This window comes from Cydia strobilella, chromosome 27, assembly GCF_947568885.1.
Source record: "Cydia strobilella chromosome 27, ilCydStro3.1, whole genome shotgun sequence".
NCBI classification, from domain to species: domain Eukaryota; kingdom Metazoa; phylum Arthropoda; class Insecta; order Lepidoptera; family Tortricidae; genus Cydia; species Cydia strobilella.
Window position 1 is genome coordinate 5824110 of NC_086067.1, and position 25702 is coordinate 5849811.

The window sequence follows — 25702 nt, forward strand, 5'->3', positions numbered from 1 at the left end:
TAATGCACTAATCCATACTAATATTATAAATGCGAAAGTCTGACTGTCTGTCTGTCTGTTTGTGTGTTACCTCTTCACGCTTAAACCGCTGAACCGATTAAGTTGAAATTTGGCGTAGAGATAGTTTGAGTCCCGGGGAAGGACATAGGATAGTTTTTATCCCGAAAATCATCCCTTAAGAGGGTGAAAAGCGGGGTGGAATCATGGTGGAATTGAGATAATTAATGAGTTGCCTAATATCTGTGTGCATATTATGCTCAAAAAGAATGATAGCTATAAGACTTTCTCCAGGCGCTATTCTTACTCTAGCTGGGGTTACTAAGTCCAGACGAAGTCACGGGCAAAACCTAGTACATAATAAAACCTCTCATTATGTAGCTACATAAACTACCTGCGCCAAAGAGAGAGAGCTATATACAGCGGGAGTATGTGGGACAAGGACGGATATAACTCACTTGCAGACCGAAGACAGCCAGAGCGCCGCTAGCCAATGGTATGCCGAGTAGGTTGTACACGGACGCGAACAGGAAGTTGAGACGGACGCGCCGCACGCACGCGCGAGAGAGCAGGAGGCATGCGTATACGTCCAATAGGTCGTTCTGTGGAAAAAATATAGTAGTATACATTTTTATTATATTAAAGAAAAAAATTAAAAATTCATAGCTTAGGGCAAGACTCGAACTCGCGGTCCGGAGCTACGGTAACATACCAGAGAAGTGCGAATCATTCCATTTTTTTTGGGTTCCGTACGCAAAGGGTAAAAACGGGACCCTATTACTAAGACTTCGCTGTCCCTCTGTCTGTCTGTCACCAGGCTGTATCTCATGAACCGTGATAGCTAGACAGTTAAAATTTTCACAGATGTATTTCTGTTGCCGCTAGAACAAATACTAAAAAGAACGGAACCCTCCGTGCGCGAGTCCGACTCGCACTTGGCCGGTTTTCTTGTATGTTTACTCGCACACCATACACACTTCTCATACCTATTACAATATTATCCTAAACTGGTTAACTATTAATCATTTGTGTTAATCTGTCATTCTGACTTATGTAGTAGAAAGGGATAAAACAAAAATTAACTGGTCCAGGCTTGCAAAGTTTTATGAATGAGGGGGGTAAGTGAGGGTAAGTACACGTCTCCAAGTGCAGTGGCATAGCGTGAACTAATCTAGCCGTGGGCGAAATCGCATCTGCGAGGCCATTTTCTTTCACTGTGCCCGAAGGGGCCTCGCACGAGGACCACCTTGGGGCGCGAGGCCGTGGGCGACGGCCCACTTCGCCCACGCCTAGCTACGCCACTGTCCAAGTTTCATTTATTTTATTCTTAAACAATACAATTATTGTGTAAGTGTAAGTTCGCCTTTGTACTGCCTATTTCTGTGCCATATTTGATTTCTATGTCTTTGTACAATAAAGAGTTTATACATACATACATACATTGTGTCAGAAATCACATTAAACACAATTATAAATAACAATAATAATAAACACGTTTATACTAATACTAAATAACAATTATAACAATTTTAATTACCTTAAATTAGCAACCTATCAAATATTTCCTCAATACAATAGGAGCAATAGTCATTAAGAATGACTTCAACCTACGCTTAAAAAAACCAATCTGTAATGACTTTTAGGTCAGTAGGGAGCTTATTGAATAGAGTGACTGCCTGGTAGTGACTAAAAATACGTGACTAAAAATACGCGAATAAAACTACGTGAGTTAAACCGCATTATTAGCTTGGGGGGAGGGGGGTGAGGGGGTGGGGGGTGGGGGGGGAGGGGATCGTGTTTGACAAAGTTACCCTCATGAGCACGAGGTCGGCGGCCTCGACGGCGACGTCGGTGCCGCTCGCGATGGCGATGCCCACGTCGGCCTGCGCGAGCGCCGGGGAGTCGTTAACGCCGTCACCCACCTGACACACATATAATAAATAAATAATAAAAAGCCTTTTTATTTTCTTATCAACTACTTACAAACTTGGTAACACTTAATATTAACAAGTTTGGAAACAAATCAAATTATTTTTATTAAATATTTTGATTTGTGTTTTTTTAAGTAGTCACACTACTATATATAAATTGTGTTTTTTTAAGTAGTCACACTACTATATATAAAAGGCAAATCGCCTAGCATGGTACGGGCATGTGATGCGGAGGGATGAAAGTCATGTGTCAAGAAAGGTATTAAGAATGAATGTGGAGGGAAGTACGAGGAGAGGAAAACCGAGGAAAAGGTGGATGGACTGTGTGAAAGATGATATGAAACTAACGCAAGTGAATGATGAGATGACGGGTGACAGAGATGTATGGAAGAAAAAGACATGCTGCGCCGACCCCAAGTGAATGGGACAAGGGCAAGCGAATGATGATGACTACTATATATAAATTAAAAACTGTAATAGATGTCATATATTAAAGAAAAAGTGACGAAGCCCTCCAGTGGTGAAGGCCGGATGCCGGTTCGTCACTTTTTCTTTAATATATGACATCTATTACAGTTTTTAACACTTAATATTGTTAATTTATTTTAGTTAATATATATATGTTTACTTTTTAAAACTTATTTTACTCGGTTAGTATAATTATTTCACTTATTTTTATGTTTATGTATTTAAAACTAAAAGTTGATAGAAACCCCACTTTATTGGGTAAAGGCCTCCTCCAATTTGTTCCACTCGTCTCTGTTTTTTGCCTTATTTAGCCATCTTAGACCGGCCGTGGCTACTATGTCGTCGCTCCATCGCTTTCGTGGTCGTCCTGCCTTTGACACTTGACACACATATAACTTGTCAGAAAAACGTTTTCAATAATATAATAATAAATCTAATATGTATCTTTGTGTGTTATCCGGCTCGAAGGACCATATGTAGCCGCCGTGCAGGTCTCGAACTCTCGACGACAAATAAAAAGACTTCGATTTGGAGTAAACTTATAATCTCGAATAGGTGCTGGTTACGTTACAAGGTACAGTTGACGAAAACGGTTAAAGGGTGTAGAAGTGGTGGTAATGGAGGCTGATGCGAGAGTGATTAAGTTTATTTTGAATGGTAAAAAGGTAGTCTAAATTTAGGTGCGATTTGGCCGCGATACAGGTTATGTGGAGCGCTCCTATTGGTGCATTTAAATAAGCCTCCGCATAGTAAGCGAGCCCGACGGCTGCGTTTAGCTACTGCATTATACAAATAAAGGGTTGCGTTCGCAACAGTCGTGGCATCACCGAATGGGCCCTTATAGCTAGCATTATGGAATTGAGTCAATTTCGTGATGCACACTTGATGATTTCTTCTTTTCTTGCTGTTATTGTCTGTACATGTTCGTACTGTTGTCACGAATAAATATATTTTATCTATCTTTATCTTTTTTGATACGAGCTTTTATCGCTGACTGTACTTTTTCAACAGGCAACTGATACTCATCGAGCCAATTCTAACAAACCGAAACACAATTAGGTTGCGTCGTTTTATCATAGTAGAGTTCCTATGACCACCTCCGGTGTACATCAGCAGAGACCGGAATTTTTGCGGCAAAACGAAAGACTGTCGCAATCGCAATCGTGCTAGAGTTAGAAACATTTTTTTATCGACATCGATAGTTGGGTAATGGAAGAAAAAACGGTCCACCAAATAAAAATAATAATAAGAATATTTACGTGAGGTTTTTATAAAATTACATTATAAAGAAACAGATGGAATTTCTTCTTCAGAATCTACGTCAATACACACAGTAACACATGACATTAATTTCTCAACCTTCTCTGGGAGTAAACAGTTTCTTTTATCATTACAATTAAATAGTATTATTACATAAATTAAATTATATATACTAATTGTATCATTCTATACAAACGTCACTTTTTTTTAATATTTATTTTTATTTGGTTGACTGTCCTTTTCTTCCGTTCCCCAACTATCGATATCGATCAAAAAATGTTTCTAACTTTAGCAAGATTGCGACAGTCTTTCGTTTTGCTGCGATTGATTTTGAGTTTCGAGTTTAATCTATTTGTAAATAAAACATTTTGAGTTTTATGTTTGAGTTTTGAGTTTAAGTGACTCACCATGGCGACCTTCTGCCCCTGCTCCTGAAGTTTCTGTATCTTGGCCACCTTGTGGGAGGGCAGCACCTCCGCGTACACCTTGTTGATGCCCACCTAAACAAACAACCAAACAGTTAACACTCAATAATTATGTATATGTTACCGTAAAATATACAGTGCATGTACACCTGTATAGGTAGAATCTTGGTGAAACAAACTCAAAATATTGTACCCAACATCTACTTATGTAACCCAATATTCATATGCAAATAAATCATTAATTCATTCATTCATTCAAAAACGCGTTTACCCTAGTTAAAACTTGTTATGCGTATGGCCTCAGTGAAAAGTAGTTTTAACTGAGATTTCTCAGTCAAAACTAATTTCCTAGTTTTCACTAATAAAATAATTATATTCTATCTACAAAACCTACTTCTACTTACAATACTTGTTTATAAACAAAAAATGTCAGTACAAAAATAACAAGACGGTGTATATGGTATTCAGGGCTCCGAGCACGGAAGGCCCGGATATGTCACTACCTGTAATACTAAACGGAGCTCCAGTTAATAGAGTTAGTCAGTTTAAGTATCTAGGCCACTGGGTAACAGACAATTTAAAAGATGATGTAGATGTAGAACGGGAACTGGCGGTTCGGGCGAACATGCTCGCCCGCAGATTCGCGCGGTGTACACCTGCAGTCAAAACTACGCTCTTTAGAGCATACTGCACTTCGCTGTACTCGGCTGCACTGTGGGTGGACTGTACGCAACGGTCGCTCAGCTCTGCGCGTCCAGTATAATAACGCTTTCAGGGCGCTGCTGGGGTTGTCACGTTTCTGCAGTGCATCTACCATGTTCGCGGAAGCACGCGTAGACAGTTTCAATGCTCTGCTGCGGAAAAAGATCGCATCGCTTCTGAACAGAATACGTGACAGCCCAAACAGCCTCCTGAACACAATAGCTGTAAGGAATGAGAGCTCAATAATGCAACACTTAATTAAAAATACGTTGTCATTAGTGAGGTACGAATACTAACATAGTTTTTAGGTTTAGTTTGTACTAACAAAAATGGATCTTGTTATCTAAATAAATAAACGTTTTATTATTATATTATTATTTATTAAAAATAAAAACAATTCAATAATAACTTAAGACTAAACTTAAGCCTAGTCAAAGAGTCCCCCCCCCCCTTCCGAATTGTCCCTGGCGCAAAGGTGCCCATAACACTAGCCGCGTCTCCACGTTGACTAATTGTTCAAATATTTATTTCAGACATGTAATGACAGGAAATAAATTAGTAGGTATTCTTTTTTCGTACCGATAGTAAGTTGTCACCAAATGAAAATTGAACCAAAGTTTCTTTAGATTTAAACTTTTAACTTTTTATAGATAATGGTACGGAAACCTTCGTGCGCGAGTCCGACTCGCACGCGGTTTTCTTAGTTTAATATAGTGCGAGTCACATTTGATCATTCATTCATTAATTCTTACGATTAGTACTGTAGCTGTTTGTGTAATCACCTCAACTCTGCTGGCGATACCTATATCTGTCATTAGGCATAAAATCCGCTATTTGTATATTATTTCTGTATTTTGTGCAATAATTTCTGAATAAATACCTGTCTGGCGATAGCCACGGCAGTCTTCCTGTTGTCCCCCGTCAGGAGACACACCTCGAGCCCCATCTTCTTCAAGCAGTACACCGCCAAGTGCGCCTCGGGCTTCACCTCATCGGAGACTCCTATCGTGCACACCAGCTCGTCTGTAACAGAAATAAGTTGTTATGTATAGACAATGGGGGTAGGTTTTGACATTTGGGTACAAAGTGGGGTAGTTGTGAAAAGTCAGTCTGTCAACGCGAACCTGATCCATTCCAGTGTCTGGACCCCTAAACTGTGAGTTATATTAGTGGCGACGAGAAAAACTAGGACGATAGTGTGCAATTACAGTGTAAAGTGTGTGATTTGAGTGAAAAACGCATAAAAGTAGGTATCACTGTGCAAAATGGGCATCAAGTTTGGGGAGTTTGATGTGGCGCTTGGCTGCTGGAAAAATTACATAGAGCGGTTTACTTTTTGTCTGCACTGCCGTGTCAGACGTATCTCTGCTATCTTTAGATAGCAGAGATACGCCTAACCAGTGCAAAATGAAACTAGACACTATCCTTTATATAATACTTACACAAAATTTCAAAAAATGTCTTTAGTTACTGAGATATTTCATGTTTTAAGATAGACGTTTTCGAATTTTTGGACATTGAGTTATGCGTATCTCTTCTAACTCAAGTTAGAATAATTATGCGTAACTCTTCGCAGTTTTTTTACGGCAAACTGGATATCTACTATCTCGAGTTATCATAGTTTCGCGTAACCACACGCAGGTAGTACGGCGATAGGCGGCTCGCGGTGAGGCGGGGGGCGGGGCGCGGAGGGAGCGGCTCGTCGCTCCTTGCCACGTGTATTTGTTTATTTGTGTCGTTTTCAAACAAAAGGTACCACATTGTCGCTTATCATAAGGACATACTGACAGGTTTTTCGTATAAAGATACAAGCAATTTTCGTCCTTATGGTAAGCGACAATGTGGTACCTTTTGATTGAAAACGTCACATTTACATTTCATTACGAACGTAATATTGACCCGGTTAAGTTAGCGTTCCGGTGTTTTGTTATGTTGTTTGTTCAAAATATGATAAATTAGTCTTTGAAATGAGTTTTTTACGAAGTAAAGCCTTGTTACGAATGTGTAGTGATAGAAATGTGGTAGAAAACAAAGGTTGTGCGACTAATTATCTTAGCTAATTTCACTTTGTAATCATTGCTGAAAACCCTGTGAAAAACTATTTCGTTTTTTTTTAAATCTTAAGATAACCTACATAGGTACTGAACTGTTTATCGTCGTCCGCTGTCTGTCATGAACTAGTCGTCAACTGGTCTTGTGATTGTCATGTCTAATTTTGAATTTAAATGTCGGTCGTTCCAAATGTTCCAATATTCCAAATATGTATGTCAGTCAGTCAGTCGGTCTATGTCAGGTCGCCACGGAGGTTAGAAGCCCCGACAGGTACCTACTTACAAAAATCTTAACGTAAATAAAAAATGACAAACACAAAATTAATTGAAATAACTGACAATATAATATAAGTAATGCACGAGTACTATCTTGTTACATACTTATGTAGTAGTTTCTTTCTTCTGTAGAAGATTACTAATAAATGCATAAAAAGTAAGTAAAGTTATGAACATAATTTATAAAACATATTTTTTTACTCTTCTTTTCATTTTTATTACTAAAAGCAAGAAAAACTTTCAAACAGTGTCAGTAGAGGCAAAATATTAGTTTAAACATATATTTGGATCGCTGGAGTGTCTTATTTTGAAATACATAGAAACGTATAGTTAATGATTCTGATTCTGAATAAATTTTTTGGAGTAACTGACCTTAATATTTTTACTATATATCTTCTAATACCCACAATAAATTTACACCAAACCTGAACCAAAACCTGAGTTCCACTAGGTACAGCCGGGGTTCATCATCAGCTCTATCTTGGGTACTGCTCTCCCAAGTGCTCATCAAGGCGTGTCGGATGACCAAAACAGCGTTTGCCTACGTTGCACCAAACCTGAGTTCCACTAGGTACTACCAGGGTTCAATATCAGCTTTATCTTGGGTACTGCTCTCCCAAGTGCTCATTAAGACGTGTTGGATGACCAAAACAGCGTGTGCCTATGTTACACCAAACCTGAGTTCCACTAGGTACAGCCGGGGTTCAGCATCAGCTCTATCTTGGGTACTGCTCTCCCAAGTGCTCATCAAGGCGTGTCGGATGACCAAAACAGCGTTTGCCTACGTTGCACCAAACCTAAGTTCCACTATTAGGTACAGCTCTCCCAAGTGCTCATCAAGGCGTGTCGGATGACCAAAAACGGCGTTTGCCTATGTTACACCAAACCTGAGTTCCAATAGGTACAGCCGGGGTTCAGCATCAGCTCTATCTTGGGTACTGCTCTCCCAAGTGCTCATCAAGGCGTGTCGGATGACCAAAACAGCGTTTGCCTACGTTGCACCAAACCTGAGTTCCACTAGGTACAGCCAGGATTCAGCATCAGCTCTATCTTAGGTACTGCTCTCCCAGTTGCTCATTAAGACGTGTTAGATGACCAAAACAGCGTGTGCCTATGTTACACCAAACCTGAGTTCCACTAGGTACAGCCGGGGTTCAGCATCAGCTCTATCTTGGGTACTGCTTTCCCAAGTGCTCATCAAGGCGTGTCGGATGACCAAAACAGCGTTTGTCTACGTTGCACCAAACCTGAGTTCCACTAGTTACAGCCAGGGTTCAGCATCAGCTTTATCTTGGGTACTGCTCCCCCAACTACTCATTAAGACGTGTTGGATGACCAAAACAGCGTGTGCCTATGTTTCACCAAACCTGAGTTCCACTAGGTACAGCCAGGGTTCAGCATCAGCTCAGATCTATGTATACTAAAACCTTCTCCAAAATGTAACAAACATTTTTCTGAATCCAACTCGGTTCAGCCAAACGCGAGATAATCTCGGACAAACATACGGGTCAAACTGAGAACCTTTTTTTTAAGGCGGTTAAAAATTTTGGAGTTACTGACCTTCTGCCGTTAATTCCGCCTTTTACACTTACTGGGATTAAATATTAAATAAAGTACATACAAACAAACACACACACACACACACACACACACACACACACACACACACACACACACACACACACACACACACACACACATACATACATACATACAGACATACATACATACATACATGCTATTAAACATAAGGCTCTTTCCACCATACGATTGATCTACTTTATAACCAATGATGTAAGGACTGATGGAAATCGGGCTCCTTGTATGTAATGTGAGTTAGCACAATATAAAATGGATTATCTTGTGTAGTCTGGTTACGCGTTTTACTAGGAGCACTAATACAACGAACTCTTACAACTTAAGATAAAAGAACTACGCGTGACCACCTCAATATTCCCCATGCCCTGGTTACACGTTTTACTAGAAGTTGATACAATGTAGTCTTCTAACTTTAGATAAACGAAAACCGCAATAAGCCCGCGAGCCGTGGCCACGCGAAATAGTATGAGCGCTCATACAACGAACTCGTCTAACTTTAAGTTAACATAGTTACGCGCAACCACCAAATGTATGAAACAGTGGTTACGCCAAACTATGTTTATGCGTTTATTTCAAAAACTATGTACTTTTACCAAAAAAAAGTTAAGAAATATTATTCTTCACGTCTATTGAAACACAAAACACATATTAAAAATGACTTAACTCAATAAACTCACGAAATATATGAGATTTTCACCGAGTTCATAGGAACTCTGGCCATAGGGCCACCTCCGGTCTCCATCATAAGATGTCACCCGACATACATATTATGTATGCAAGTTTTCAGCTTCATCAGAAACCGGGATGGGTCAGATTTAACTTTCAAGATCTGATTACAAACAGACAGACAACTGAAGACAGGTGAAGCTTAACACACAATTTAATAATAACTATTTCATGTTTCAATAAACGAATTATGAATTATGTAGCACTATATGCATTCCTTAGTGAAAGTCGTCATGGTAGTCGTTTTCGAAGTTTTCGTGAGTGCGGATTAAATGCATAATGAATATTATCGTTCTCTAAATCGTTCTTTAATCTATTAAATCCATTAGAAGTGTCATAGAGTATCCAACATGAAACATATAAAATATATAAAAGTAGTAGTAGTTACACATATAAGTAGCAAGTATAGAGTAAACAAGTAGAAAGTTAATTCAGTAACAGTTCAATAGTCTTAGCTAACTTAGCGGTTTCGCTCACGTATTTTTAGTCACTCGCACGACACGTTTCGGAGAGCCTAGGTCTCCATTTTCAAGCACTAACAGTGCCTGAGTGAGTAGCGGTCACGAAGGGCGGGCGTCACGACTATGTACGTAAGTTAGTATGTCTCACGATAGTTTAAATTCGATTAATTCAGTAGTCCTCACCATTAATGGCAGCCAAAACGGCAGTTCTGCCCAACTGCTCATCCGCTTTAAGCGCCTCCTGCACTCTCCGACCGACTTTGACCCCGTTGCGAGACATCCACTCCCTGTTCCCTATTAGTACTACTACTTCCTGCCAAAAAAATATTAAAAAAATTGTTAAATAAGTTCCTATTTAAAAAAATAAGAGAGGCTTACTTTTGTGTGTGATCAAAAGTTTTCTTACAAGCTAAAACGTCGTTTTATATAAGAATAAAAGAATTACAGAATCGTTTCTGAATAAACTAAGTAATAAATAAAATAAAAATACTGTACAAAGACGTTTCTTAGATAAGGGGGAAATAAGAAAACTATATTTTTATAAAACACCACGCCAATGTGTAGAAATAGGTCCAAAATTGTATTGAAGTATTCTATAACTTGTCGAAGGCGTTGACCATAATAATTTATTAACAGTATTAGATCATTGTAATATAAAAATGAGAGACCTGGTCGTATCTTATCGCATATCTTTCGAATATAACACTGCGAGAAGTTATCAATAGAGTTCAATCACCTGCTAAGCCAAGTTATGCTGCTCTTAGAGTGCCTCAAGGTTCAATTCTAGGGCCCTTCTTTTTGCTTTACTTTACTCACTGAACCGTTGTTTCATACCACGTTTTTGGCAAATGAGCATACTTTCCGCCTGTAAGCGGTCACTGTGGCCTGCGACCTACACGTACCCGCTCGTCCGTGGGTATGAGCGCGCTGAGCCGGTGCTGCGCCTGCGCGGAGCTGAGCGCCGCGTCGCCCTCGCTGCCGACCACCTCGACCGGCACCCCGCTGACGGTGAACGTTGATCCAGCCCTGTTCACAAAACACAGTATGTTTTATTAAATACAAATACTAAATACATTTTTTAATGTGAATGAATTATATATATTTTTTCTCTTTTTTTTTCATCTTTATAGGGCTGTATCGACCGAAACCGTGCGTCGTAGAGCAAAAATAATAAAACTTTCGTTCCCCTTTATAAAAAACACAATGAAAAAATTACAATATTTATGTCTTCCCCTTCAATGCCCCACGCACTAAATAAACTATCACATTAGGACACGAAACAATCATCATTATCATCATATTTGTATTATTATTTCCTTGCATGTTTGAGAAAAGCACTATACATACCACGGCGTGAGGGGTTGCCGGCCTCATAACTATCCAGCCTCGCTACGTTCGGCCGTCTATTATATTCGGCCGGCAACTCCTTACTTCACGGCCTCTGTAGTAATGTAGGTACTATTATCTGTAACTTACTCGTATTTAGGCGTGTCGGCGGGCAGCCCGGGCGGGAGCGTGACGCGCGCGCGCAGGCCGCAGCCCGGCGCCGCCACGAAGCCGGCGCACGGCGGCGGCGCGCCCGTCCCCACCGCGCTGCGGCAGAACTTCACGATCGCTGCAACAATACATATCTTGAATACCGATCATACTACAGATATGGCATACCCTAACCATAGAGTAACTTATACTAGAGCGGTACTGTCATAGTAAATTTTGTAACCCCAGTAAATTCACTGCCATCTGTCGACACACTTTAAAACTAAAAATGAAGAAATAAAACTATGAAAACGGATTATATCGCGTATATTGAATTTATAATACATCCCGACGTTTCGAACCCTTTCCAGCGTTCGTGGTCAACGGGTTTTATTTCATCTGTAACTATCGCGGTAACCGAAGACAATATTAAAAATGAAAATTTATAAAAATACGATAGAATGTATTTAAATATAGATAGATGATTTTTTTTATTTGCATTAATTATTTTTATAATTTTGACCCCATGTTCTTTCACTGATATGCGTTAAAATTGTTAAATAACAATCGAAACCGTCAACGCCATCTATACGACTGTAGGCCAAAACTAGTAGCGCCCTCTGAACGAGAATCAAATTTTCTTGATTTTCGAGGCACGTTTTTTCCTTAGACTGTATCCATCTATTACGGAGTTATATCTATCTTTGCCCTAACATAAAAACCGGCCAAGTGAGTGTCAAAAGTTCCGTACCATTACACAAAAAACGGCAAAAAAATCACGTTTGTTAGTTTGTTGTATGAGAGCCCCACTTGTTGTTATAATGGCAACAGAAATACATCATCCGTGAAAATTTCAACTGTCTAGCTATCACGGTTCATGAGATACAGCGGAGTCTTAGTAATAGGGTCCCGTTTTTACCCTATGGGTACGGAACCCTAAAAAAACATGTCTGTCATCTTTAATTCGAAAACAGTTATCATTTTTGTCATCCGCAGCCCCAAAAACCTCGGAAACGACTACCATGACGACTTTCACTAAAAAGTGTATCATCAGGACAAAAAGTTAAACAGCATGTTCGTTCACGTTGGTTCACTCACCGGAAGCTACAGGGTGTTCTGAATTGAGCTCCGCCGAGAGTATGCAGGAGAGGACTTCGTGTAGAGAGTCCGCGCTTCCAGTCAACAAGGAGACCTTGGCCACCGCGGTGCTGCCGCGAGTAATAGTGCCCGTCTTGTCAAAGATCACCGTTTTCACCTGAAATAAGTTTTATTTAATAATACATTTTTAACGCTTGTTTTTATAGCGACATTATATTGAGACAGCAAGAGGGACAGGTGCTCCGTCTCGCTCTAACTATACATACCCTATGTGCATTTTCAAGCGGTTCCGCGCCTTTGACTAAGAATTCGTTTCTCGCCCCGAGCCTGGTCACCACCACAGCAGGAGCGGCCAGTCTAAGCGCACGGACACGCTACAGCTAGGACACTAAGCGCGAAGTGCGAGAGGGACAGGTGCTCCGTCTCTCTCTAACTATACATACCTTATGTGCATTTTCAAGTGGCTCCGCGCCTTTGACCAACAATCCATTCCTGGCCCCGACTCCTGAGGCCACCATGACAGCGGTGGGCGTGGCTAGTCCAAGTGCGCAGGGACACGCTATGGCCAGGACACTTAGCGCGAAGTGGAAGGCCGTTTGCACGATCAGCTCCCAATCGGAGAAACCGGAATTTAGGTATGAGTCCTGTAGACAAACAATAGATACATAGATAGATAATAGTTTATTCATCAACACATGGTAATCGATGTACTGTAAAAAATGTACTGTATGATCTCATTAACATTGTTGAAAACCACGGCAGATGTATGCCAAGACTGAAAAAATACTACCCAAGTCTAGAGTAATGTATAAAATAGATGCAGAGATTTGATGTGTATAGATTAATTTTATATATACCTATATATATATAGATATATAATAGTATAATAATTATATACCTAATAAACCCTAGAGGTTTACAATAGTGGCATGTTGGCAAAAGTTGTATTAATATTTAAAGTGAATAAATAATAATAAAAAAAAGATACATTTAAAATATACATCATGTACACAATATCTATACTACTAACAGGGGCGACTAGTCAGGAAATTATTAAACTAAGGTGCATGCATGACATAATTTGAAACATTTACATTTCATTATATGATTATATAATTAATATAATTATGTAAAAGCCTAGTCTAGTCGGTAGAGTTAGACCAAGATAAGTCTGCAGCGATTTTAATAGCCCAAACTGTACAAGTTTTTTTTAAATTTCAAGCTTCTATGAAATTATGACTTCTAAATAACACTTGCACAGTTTGGGCTATCAAAATCACGCTAAATTGGTGTAACTCTATATATATTTTTTCTATCCAGCTAAAGTTGTTTAATCAGGTTTCGAATCGATGAAGTTACTAGAGAAAGTCCTTATGATTGCTATTCATATTTTTTGGCAACCGTATTACTATCTAAATAAAACGGGCCAAGTGCGAGTCGGACTCGCGCACGAAGGGTTCCGTACCATTACGAAAAAACGGCAAAAAAAACACGTTTGTTGTATGGGAGCCCCCTTCTATTCTGTTTTTAGTATAGCGTCAACAGAAATACATCATCTGAGAAAATTTCAACTGTCTAGCTATCACGGTTCATATCTAAATAAAACCGGCCAAGTGCGAGTGGGACTCGCGCACGAAGGGTTCCGTACCATTACGCAAAAAACGGCAAAAAAACACGTTTGTTGTATGGGAGCACCCTTTAATATTAATTTTATTCTGTTTTTAGTATAGCGTCAACAGAAATACATCATCTGAGAAAATTTCAACTGTCTAGCTATCACGGTTCATATCTAAATAAAACCGGCCAAGTGCGAGTCGGACTCGCGCACGAAGGGCTCCGTACCATTACGCAAAAAACGGCAAAAAAAACACGTTTGTTGTATGGGAGCCCCCTTCTATTCTGTTTTTAGTATAGCGTCAACAGAAATACATCATCTGAGAAAATTTCAACTGTCTAGCTATCACGGTTCATATCTAAATAAAACCGGCCAAGTGCGAGTGGGACTCGCGCACGAAGGGTTCCGTACCATTACGCAAAAAACGGCAAAAAAACACGTTTGTTGTATGGGAGCACCCTTTAATATTAATTTTATTCTGTTTTTAGTATAGCGTCAACAGAAATACATCATCTGAGAAAATTTCAACTGTCTAGCTATCACGGTTCATATCTAAATAAAACCGGCCAAGTGCGAGTCGGACTCGCGCACGAAGGGCTTCGTACCATTACGCAAAAAGCGGCAAAAAAACACGTTTGTTGTATGGGAGCCCCCCTTTAATATTAATTTTATTCTGTTTTTAGTATAGCGTCAACAGAAATACATCTGTGAAAATTTTAACTGTCTAGCTATCACGGTTCATGAGACAGACGGACGAACAGCGGAGTCTTAGTAATAGGGTCTCGTTTTTACCCTTTGGGTACGCAACTCTAAAAGCGTTACGATTTTTCAAAAACTGCTGGCTAAACGCATTGCACCACGCTATGCTCAGTGATTTTCGACGCCGTGTCAAACACAAAGGCTGTCACTCGGACGCCACGTCACCGAAGTGTCAAGACTGAAATTGAACTTTATGCACATGCACGTAGGTCTATGTTGCTCTGTGGTCTGTGACGGATTAATCCGTCGTTGGCGTCGAAAAGGTTAAGGAGTAACACTTACCGGCATGATCTTTTTGATGACGTCCACGTTTATAGCGCCGGCGACCATCCAACCAACCAACGTAAGAACAGACAGACCTATAACTATCGGGACGAAGTACCTGGAAACAAATGAGATATACATTTTTATCTACGCACATATTTTTAGTGCTCTAAAATGCGTTCAGAAACCGTAGGAAATGACCAGCATTGTTACAACCAATTTTACTATGAGAACTTTCTTATCTGTGGTAGTAGGTAAAATCTGTATTTTAATGTTATTAGGTTATTACATTATAATTTTTTGTAAGGTTATGAGTTTAAATTTGGAACAGTTAATTAAATTAAATAATCATTTATTGCAGATTATAACAATCCGTAGATTTTGTTAGTTTGTCTTAAGGCCGTTCCATCGGTTTACCGCTATCACTGTCACATTTCGCAAGAAAGAACGGGAAAGATCATGCGCGCCAAGTGTCAATTTTGTATCGAATTTTGTCGATTTTTATTTATTTTAAAAACGTTACCTTACAATATCGAAATTCGAAAGCTATGAAATTACTATTTAAGTTAAGATTGTTTTTTCTTCTTTTTTTGTTTATAGTATCAAATAATAAATAACCGAGTAAAGTCGGATTAAAAGTCCGAGTTAGAGGTTACTTTGGGAATTAATTGTATTCGTGTATCGGAAGCTATGTTGTTAAAGATAATATAGTCAAGAACTACATATATTTTTTCCACGTCTACGAATATCAACGCCTCTTAGAAAAACATGATCATATAAGGAGATTTTTCGCATTCTGGCTCAGGGAACCGCCTTAAGCTAAGTACCGAATAACTAGTGTTAGTATTTACTAAGTTAACCTACAACTAAAAAAGAACTAAACACCATACAGGTTAACATACAGGTATAGCTTTGATAGCCAACTGTTATTTTTATCGTTATCAAAATCGCTATATGCAAAGAAAATATGTTTAAGATTTAAACGATACAAGTTCGCGCCATGAACGTAGCCACCATTCGTGTGACTGTGACGTCATCATAGCAGTGCAGTAATGTCAAATGTGAAGTGCAATTTGAACACTTGTTTTTTCTATAGTGACGTCACTCACGAGCAAATGGCTATGGTGTCGGCTAGACGCTGCATGGGGGCCTTACTGCTCTGGGCGTCTTCCACCAGTCGAACTATTTGGGTGAGAGTACTGCATTCGCCTGTATGAGTGACGGACACGAGTACCTATAAAATGATTACCAGGGAACAAATGATTAAATAACGAAACGTACCCGGCTATGGTGTCAGCCAGCCGCTGTATGGGGGCCTTACTGTTCTGAGCGTCTTCCACCAGTCGAACTATTTGAGCGAGAGTACTACATTCGCCAATATGAAGGCGGACACGAGTACCTATAAAACGATTACCAGGGAACAAATGATTAAATAACTACACGTACCCGGCTATGGTGTCAGCCAGCCGCTGTATGGGGGCCTTACTGCTCTGGGCGTCTTCCACCAGTCGAACTATTTGAGCGAGAGTACTACATTCGCCAATATGAAGGCGGACACGAGTACCTATAAAACGATTACCAGGGAACAAATGATTAAATAACTACACGTACCCGGCTATGGTGTCAGCCAGCCGCTGTATGGGGGCCTTACTGCTCTGGGCGTCTTCCACCAGTCGAACTATTTGAGCAAGAGTACTACATTCGCCAGTATGCAGGCGGACACGAGTACCTATAAAACGATTACCAGGGAACAAATGATTAAATAACTACACGTACCCGGCTATGGTGTCAGCCAGCCGCTGTATGGGGGCCTTACTGCTCTGAGCGTCTTCCACCAGTCGAACTATTTGAGCAAGAGTACTACATTCGCCAGTATGCAGGCGGACACGAGTACCTATAAAACGATTACCAGGGAACAAATGATTAAATAACTACACGTACCCGGCTATGGTGTCAGCCAGCCGCTGTATGGGGGCCTTACTGCTCTGGGCGTCTTCCACCAGTCGAACTATTTGAGCGAGAGTACTACATTCGCCAATATGAAGGCGGACACGAGTACCTATAAAACGATTACCAGGGAACAAATGATTAAATAACTACACGTACCCGGCTATGGTGTCAGCCAGCCGCTGTATGGGGGCCTTACTGCTCTGGGCGTCTTCCACCAGTCGAACTATTTGAGCAAGAGTACTACATTCGCCAGTATGCAGGCGGACACGAGTACCTATAAAACGATTACCAGGGAACAAATGATTAAATAACTACACGTACCCGGCTATGGTGTCAGCCAGCCGCTGTATGGGGGCCTTACTGCTCTGGGCGTCTTCCACCAGTCGAACTATTTGAGCAAGAGTACTACATTCGCCAGTATGCAGGCGGACACGAGTACCTATAAAACGATTACCAGGGAACAAATGATTAAATAACTACACGTACCCGGCTATGGTGTCAGCCAGCCGCTGTATGGGGGCCTTACTGCTCTGAGCGTCTTCCACCAGTCGAACTATTTGGGCTAGGGTGCTGCATTCGCCTGTGTGAGTGGCGCACACGAGTAATGCCCCGTGTTGGTTTATACTGCCTCCGATTACTAGGGAATCTGGAAAACAATACGTATTTCAAAATGGTGTAAACTCATTTCATTTCAAGAAAGAAAAAAACGACCGACGACCGGTCTGGCCTAGTGGGTAGTGACCATGCCTGTGAAGCCGGTGATCCTGGGTTCGAATCCCGGAAAGACATTTATTTGTGTGATGAGCACAGATAATTGTTCCTAAGTCATGGGTGTTTTCTATGTGTTTAAGTATTTATATATTTAATATTATATATATGTGACGTTTTCAACCAAAAGGTACCACATTGTCGCTTGTTGATAAGGTAAGGAAATAGCGCCTTACTAACAATCGACAATAAGTACCCTTTTGGTTGAAAATGGCACATATAGTTGTCTGAGTACCCATAACACAAGCCACCTTGGGCTTACCGTGGGACTTAGTCAATCTGTGTAAGAATGTCCTATAATATTTATATTTATAAATATTTATTTATTTATTATGAAAAGGTAGATATTTGCTGAGAGGGTCGAATGGATTAACCCGATTTTGAAGTAAAGCGAACGGGATACCGCCGTTTAGCCAAAATTATTTTTTGCCAAATTTCACTTCCCAACAAACTTATGGCATCAGTTTCATTTCCCAAATGAAATTTTAGCAAGTTTTTATTTCGCAACCATTTCATTTCGCAACCCCATAGTTGGGAAATGAAAATCACGTACAAGGTTGGGTTAGGTTAGGTTGGATTATGTAAAGTTGGGAAATGAAATTCGGCCAAATGAAACTTTGGCGAAAAGTTGGTTGCCAGGTGTAATTCTGCAATGCAATTTTCGGCAAAAAGGCAGTAAACCAAAGCGAACACAATTAAGGAATTAAGTTGGTTTGGATTAAGTTACCTTTAGTTTTGGCCACTGGCATGGATTCACCGGTAATAAGTGACTCGTCACACGTACTCTGTCCGGATATCACTTTGCCGTCCACTGGTATTTTCGCTCCCGGCACTACCTGATCAAACGGAATTAACATTATAAATTAGAGTTTTGAATTATTCACGGTTAGTTTCACTAGACTTATATTGACCGGGATATAGACCGTGATTACCTGAATACAAAAGGTAATATTTGTTTAAATAATACAAAAGGTAATCACGGTCTATATCCCGGTCAATATAAGTCTAGTGTAACATTATAAATGCGAAATAATGCGAAAATGGCTCTCGGGTAAGACTTACACCTTTAAGCACAACTTGCACCATCCCACTAAATCGGGGTTAACCGGTTAAACCGTTAACCCAGTGTCAAAGGGTCATCAACAATTTTTACTATGGGACCAACCACGAAATCGCGAAAAAAATTACCCTCCCATAGAAAATGGACCAGCCAAAATGTAAGAAACAGCCAAATTTTTTTTCGCGATTTCGTGGTTGGTCCCATAGTAAAAGTTGCTCAGTATACTCCCAAAACCTCCCTGGCAACGGGAATGCACTTATTTTTTAGCCACCGTGTATAACGAGTGTGATAACTCTGGCTACCTAACGGGTATCAGTCGATCAGGTTTGTTTTGAGGATCAAATGTCTGTATGGGACCCATTGTTTAAAAGCAATACAAAAGTCACAAATGATGGTCAAAATCGCCACATTACTGAGCAAACGCTCTAACAAAATGGCAACACATCGTGACGTCACTGTGTCACTTTGCTTAGAAGCCGTTCCGATTCCGATGTATGGAAAACAAGGAAATTGCGACTTTGTCGGTGAAATGTTGCGTTTATGTATATTGTAGCAATACAATATTTTTGTAAATAAAATGTAAGGAATCGAATGGTACCGTTTTTTACCTATTTGAAAGTAAAAAAAAAAAAGATTTTTTCGAAACTGAGGTCTTGTATTTTTTTTCCATAATTTTTTAAGTTTCCAATTTATTGTGATAAATTGCTCATTTTCTATCTACATATTTAACTAGATTGAGTTATAAAATTCGACATGTGTCAACTACCCTATTGTATACTCAAAGTCAAAATCAAAATATTCTTTATTCCAATAAAGCCTAGCCGGCCTAGCAACAAGCACTTTTAAATCTCTAATGATTCTTAGGATTAAAACTCACTTTTAACACGTCCCCCCGCTCCACCAGCTCCACCGGTATGTTCTTTTCACTAAGCACTTGTCCGTTTGCGTCCAGGTTCACTAGCACAGCCTCCGTTGCTTTTAGCGATAGCAGCTTGGATAGAGCTTCTGACGTTTTGCCCTGGAAATAAAAAAAAGTGAAAAATGAAAATGAAAAAAATGAAAAAATCTTTATTGGTTCCTTACAAGTAGTTTACAGCATGGGATGGGATCTTCTTTTAAGCATTAGATATGCTTGTGACAGAAAACCCCGCTCTTCCGAAATCGCTAGGGTATAAACTATTATGTTTGTGTCTTATACTAAAAAGTAGTACTAGCAGGATGGTTACAATAATTACATTTTTTACTATTTAATACTTATAATAATAATAATAAAATAAAAAAAGTGTATGCGTGTAATATTTACGCGCGATTGAAGTAAAACTTCTTTGACGATGACGTTTATCGCTATGTTGGCACTTTGACGTGTGTCCTATTGTGCGTGTGTCACTACTGAGCGTTACTTCCGTCAGAAAACAATCTGAGTCACAGAACTAGGATGACAAAGAACAACTGTCAGGCTTTAAAAGTGCGACCAAAAATGAAATGCAAGTGTGTGCGTAAATTGTCTATGTGAGATCAAAACCAGTGATGTCAAGTTACAGCATATTAATAATCTATCGGTGTTTGACTGCTTTATCGACTACTCTTTCAATGTTTCTTTTTTATTAAAATAAAATGTCTCAACTATTACTATTATTAGATCCTATTAGCGCCTATATTCAATTTTCTTTTATAGCGGACGCAAAGTAAATAACAAAACTAATAACCGAGTGTACAGTCAGCATCAAAGTGGTCAAATTATGTATATCCTTAGTATATTCTACAGTACCTACATATGGTGCTACTTAAGCAAGCGTTGATAATAGCCATAACATACTACCGCACCGCACCGTTACAGCTTTAAAGCAGGTTTCTCGTCGTATGCGTGTGTGTGGTGCAACGTCGTTAACACAAACACATGCCAACAGTAGGCGCAAATAGTTGACTTACCACAGAAAATATTAATTTCGCCACAATAAATAATAGTACTACCGTACAGAAAGGAAACTTCCTACAAAACCGAAGTGACAGCGGTTCAGGGTCGAATCATGATGTCCCTTTTTAATATATGGCACTATCCCTTTAGGCTATTTAGGGTTGGCAAAATTCAGATCATTATCTTATCTGTGACCACTGTGTGCACGACCGTGCACGCAAAGGGACGTCAAGTTGTGCCAACCCTAATAAGTGCTCGGAGCAATGCTGAGCCGAACAGAGCCGAGTTTGCCCGAAGCTAGGAGTTTCGCACCCCTGAGATCGCGCCTTTTTCTACTGACAAGTTGGATTGGGTGTGTATACGCTGTGTGCAAGTATACGCTGTCTTGTGTTTCCTTGTGTTGGCGGCAAAGTCGTAGAAAAGTGGCTAAAATGTAAGTAAGTACCTACTGTGTTGGAAAGTGAAGTTTAAATTTACCGCTAAACATGTGCACCTTCAAAAAAGGTATTATAACAATCGTTATTATTTTAACTCGGTTATAAAGGCTAATATCTTAATGATGTAAAAAATAGTTAAATATATATTGTACCTATTATACCGACAAGTTATCGATACAGTCATATGAACATTTTGTCAAGCCCTAGCGTATAGTAACAGTTTAAGTTTTTACACAAAATATTCGAAATTGTTGACTAATATGATAAAATATTAGCACACAACTGAAGAAAAACTTATAATTAATTGTATAAACCGGCTTTTTACACTTTTTATGCTGTTAATTTGACAAAATATCGTTATGAAAACTTCGCTCGGAATTTCATAATTACCTGTGAAATGAATGTTTGCCTGGGTTATTTCGCCCTGTGATACAACAATCCGGCACACTACACGACACCATCTTCACTACATTACGTTATTGAACGTTTTCTTCCCGATTTCTTTTTATTTTCAAGTTTAAAAAATACGGCAATGCGCTCCGGGTCGTCGAGAGCCTCCCCTGTCACTCAAAAATGGTCACGTTTTCTCATTTGTAGTCTGACTCTTTCGCACTCATGGGATGTTCATATACGTGATGGCTCCCTTTCCCACACTTCAGCTGTCTTTATGCGTAAGCATAAACATTCTAGGTCTGTGATCTGAGTTACCCTCTAGTCGCGCCTAAAGCATTACACATTACATACATACATTACACGTACATTTTTATTTTTATTTATTTATTTAAAGAAGTTTTACTTCAAAAATATTTTAACGGAGATAAAGATTAACTAGGGAACAAATCAATTATAAATAAATAAATTTAATAAAACACGAGAATTTGGGACGGGTACCGCTACAGGCGGGTGATATAGTATTCAGGACCTTAGCCGCGTAAGCTGAAGATGCCAGTTCGAATCCGGCCTTTGGTCACTTTTTTTAGTACCCGGGTATGTCCTTAAACTACGTCCAAAAGAGAGGTATGGGCACTGTGAATGATCTCTCGCTTTGAGTGGTAGGGCACAGGACAGCGGATGTCATTCCAGATCTAGAGCAGAGCCCAACTGGGGAAGTACCTCCACCTTACAGAAAACCGCAGCCAAATAACACTAGACCCTACTCATAGTGTTGTGTTCCTGCCTGTGAGTAAGGTTGCCAGAGCTCAACGAGGGAGAGGAGTGTTAGGGTCGGCAACGCGCATGTAACACCTCTGGAGTTGCAGGCGTACATAGGCTACGGAGACTGCTTAACATCAGGCGGGCCGTATGCTTGTTTGCCACCGACGTAGTATAAAAAAAAAGTATATGACATCTATTTCAGTTTATAATTTATATACAGGGCGGCTAAAAATAAATGCCGTTACCAGGAAAGTTTTGGGATTATACTGAGCAACTTTTACTATGGGTACAACCTCGAAATCGTAAAAAAAAATATTACCCTCCCATAGACAATGGACCAGCCAAAATGTACGAAACACCCAAACTTTTCTCGCGATTTCGGGGTTTCTTCTTCTGCTTTTTCTAGGGGCTATGTAAGGCTCCAGAGCCTATGCATCACTGCGACCATCTCTGATCTATTGTGATCGCCACCTACTACAACTCTCGATCCAAACCTGCAACTTCAAACAGCTGCAGGATCTTTTTGGTTTCGAGAGACTTTAACTCCTCCGGGCGCAATATATGTCCACCCAGGATCAAGTCACGAGTGCGCATTAGGCAGGGGCACTCTGTGAGGATGTGTAGGGGCGTCTCCTCTGCCTCCATACAGAGTCTGCACCGCCCCATGTCACGTTTCCCCATAGTGTGCATGTGCTTATTTAGGCCGCAGTGCCCGGTAAGCACCCCAACCAAGTTGCGCAGTTGGTTCCTAGGCAGCGCCAAGGCGCTCGAAGACGCCTTTTTGCTGAAGGCCTTGATAATTGATTGATTGATAATTTTCAAGGTTGGTCCCATAGTAAAAGTTGCTCAGTATAATTCCAAAACCTCCCTGGTAACGGGAATGCACTTATTTTTTAGCCACCGTGTATAATAGTGTGACTAGTTAAAACACACAACTCCAGACATATTAAATCAAATAATTTGTTACGAGTTAGACTATAGTAGATTGTTAACCAAGGGACGAAAGGCACTCATTTCTGCCGAGGTATTTTGGCGCTCGAATGCAGTGAGAGCGCCAATAGTCCGAGGCAGAAATGATGCCTTTCACCCGAGTTAAACACTCTACTTTTCATTTCGAATACGAGGAAAGTAAAATGCATGTATTTTTTTTAAAACATGACTAAGTATACATTTTTATAGTATTTCTTGAGGGTACTTTCAATTAAAAATTCAGACAAAAGTATCGTTATTTATGGAATGGAGAGTCAAATATCAAAATGAAAAATTTATTACAAATCCATTTAAACTCAAATTTCAATTGCGTATCGTAAAAAAATTAAAAAAGTCGTACTTCGAACGTAAAATGCTCTAGTGCAGACACGTATCATTTTCTGCACACCTTTTAGAACAACAATGACCCTCTTTCAGAGCATGAGAAATGAAAAATACCTTAGCGATATGCTCAAGCCACCGTCCCAATGACACGAACACTAACAACATGGGTGGTGTGTCGAAAAACGTCATAGGACTTGTGTCTTTCTGTAACGCCATCGCCGCCGCCACCACCGCCAGGGAGTACGCGTAACTGAAATGGGAGAATATTCATTATTATATATTTACAGTACAATGGTGCTACTTTTTCGCACTAGTGCGGGAATGAGCACTTTTCGTGCATATGTCGAAAGTTTAAAGGGCCATATGTACTGTAAAACGTTGTACGATACACGTGCGAAAAGGTAATTCGCAACTCGTGTCGATTTAAAAGACTCCCTGCGGTGGTGTTTTAATTTATCGCCACTCGTTTCGAATTTCCTCTTTTTCGCACTTGTATCGTAAATAACTATTCTAGCCGGCCTATAGGTTGACCTATGTAACTTTACTTTTGAGTGGCATTAACGTGAGGCACTTCATTCGGTTCTTGTCTGTTTGTCTGATTTAATATCTTGTCTTTTTATTAATTATATAACAATTCAAGTCTTGGAGACCCTTTACATCTTTGGATAATTTGATGATCTTTTTTATTATTATATACATTTTATCTCTGACACCTAGAGACTTTTCCATCTCTAAACAATGTTAGTACTTCTGTTGTTTGTATATTTTTTAATTAGCTTTTTTTGTGTAATTTTGGGTTAATTTTATTGTTTGTAAAAATTAACATGTAAAAGTGACCCTGTGGCCTATTTGCTAAATAAATGTTTGATGTTTGACCATTTTTACCAATTGTGGCAAAGATAAACCATTTCTTTGATAAAAACAAATTATTTAATGCTGCTTGTAACCTTACCCACTCACATGCTACCAGTAGGCCGAGCACATGATTGGCGCGACAGTATCTCGCCGCGAGAACGACTACCCGTCTTCTACTAACTGTATGAATTAAAGGGGGACGGGTGGTCTGTGTCACGGCGAGATACTCTCGCGCCAATCATGTGCTAGCCCGGCTGGCCCTACCACGGTAACAAAAAACAGGTAAGTTGTGACAATTGTCACAATATTTAAAAGAATTTTCGGTAATTATTGACGGGAAACGAGTTCTGTGTCGGAATTTCGTGACAATTGTCGTGTTTCTTGTGACAATTGTCATAAGCTTCGCAAAATAAGTACTTATTGATTGGCGATATAATGGAGTTTTTTTATTTTATTAAAATGTTGGTGGCAAACAAGCACACCGCCCGTCCGATGGTAAGCGGATACCGTAGCCTATGGAGGCCTGTGACGTCAGTGGCAGTGATGTCGACAATTGTCGCACCTGTCACCGTGGTGAAATAGGGGTCAGCTGTCACTCTTATTTTATTATAATAATTTCGACGACCGGTTTGGCCTAGTGGGTAGTGACCCTGCCTGTGAAGGCGATGATCCTGGGTTCGAATCCCGGTAAGGGCATTTATTTGTGTGATGAGCACAGATATTTGTTCCTGAGTCATGGGTGTTTTCTATGTATTTAAGTATTTATATATTATATATATCGTTGTTTGAGTACCCATAACACAAGCCTCCTTGGACTTACCGTGGGAACTTAGTCAGTCTGTGTAAGAATGTCCTATAAAAAATATATAAGAATTTAAAGGAATGTGTACCTTATGGTAGTAGTCATAGAGATGAGTACGTCCATGTTCGACGTCCCGTGACTTAACGCCTTGTACGCTTGCTTATAGAAATGCCATCCGCCGATAAACTGAAACAATCAGAGAAAATTAACTAAATATTGTCTTTGGTTACCGCGATAGTTATTCAAGAAATAATAGTAGACTGTGCAACGTAAGTGAAATATTGTACGAAAGTATATATTCAACGCCGCAGGCTGGAGTGAATTAAAGACTCGAGTAA

At 39.8% G+C, this 25702-nt stretch overlaps 1 protein-coding gene across 7 annotated transcripts in view; it reads right to left on the reverse strand.

Annotated features, from left to right (window-relative positions):
• The window catches only part of LOC134753497 (copper-transporting ATPase 1), an 82660-nt gene that overhangs the window by 6042 nt on the left and 50916 nt on the right, over window positions 1-25702 (reverse strand). For all 7 annotated transcript variants that reach the window (XM_063689378.1, XM_063689382.1, XM_063689377.1 and 4 more), the window contains 15 exons: window positions 25453-25550; window positions 23822-23957; window positions 19764-19904; window positions 18554-18662; window positions 17545-17704; window positions 15127-15226; window positions 12914-13114; window positions 12471-12627; window positions 11373-11511; window positions 10799-10922; window positions 10080-10209; window positions 5664-5806; window positions 4064-4156; window positions 1809-1919; window positions 456-599 (listed from right to left, as the gene is read on the reverse strand). In XM_063689378.1, coding sequence (XP_063545448.1) covers window positions 456-599; window positions 1809-1919; window positions 4064-4156; window positions 5664-5806; window positions 10080-10209; window positions 10799-10922; window positions 11373-11511; window positions 12471-12627; window positions 12914-13114; window positions 15127-15226; window positions 17545-17704; window positions 18554-18662; window positions 19764-19904; window positions 23822-23957; window positions 25453-25550 — 1986 coding nt within the window. The remainder of the gene's footprint in view (window positions 1-455; window positions 600-1808; window positions 1920-4063; window positions 4157-5663; window positions 5807-10079; window positions 10210-10798; window positions 10923-11372; window positions 11512-12470; window positions 12628-12913; window positions 13115-15126; window positions 15227-17544; window positions 17705-18553; window positions 18663-19763; window positions 19905-23821; window positions 23958-25452; window positions 25551-25702) is intronic.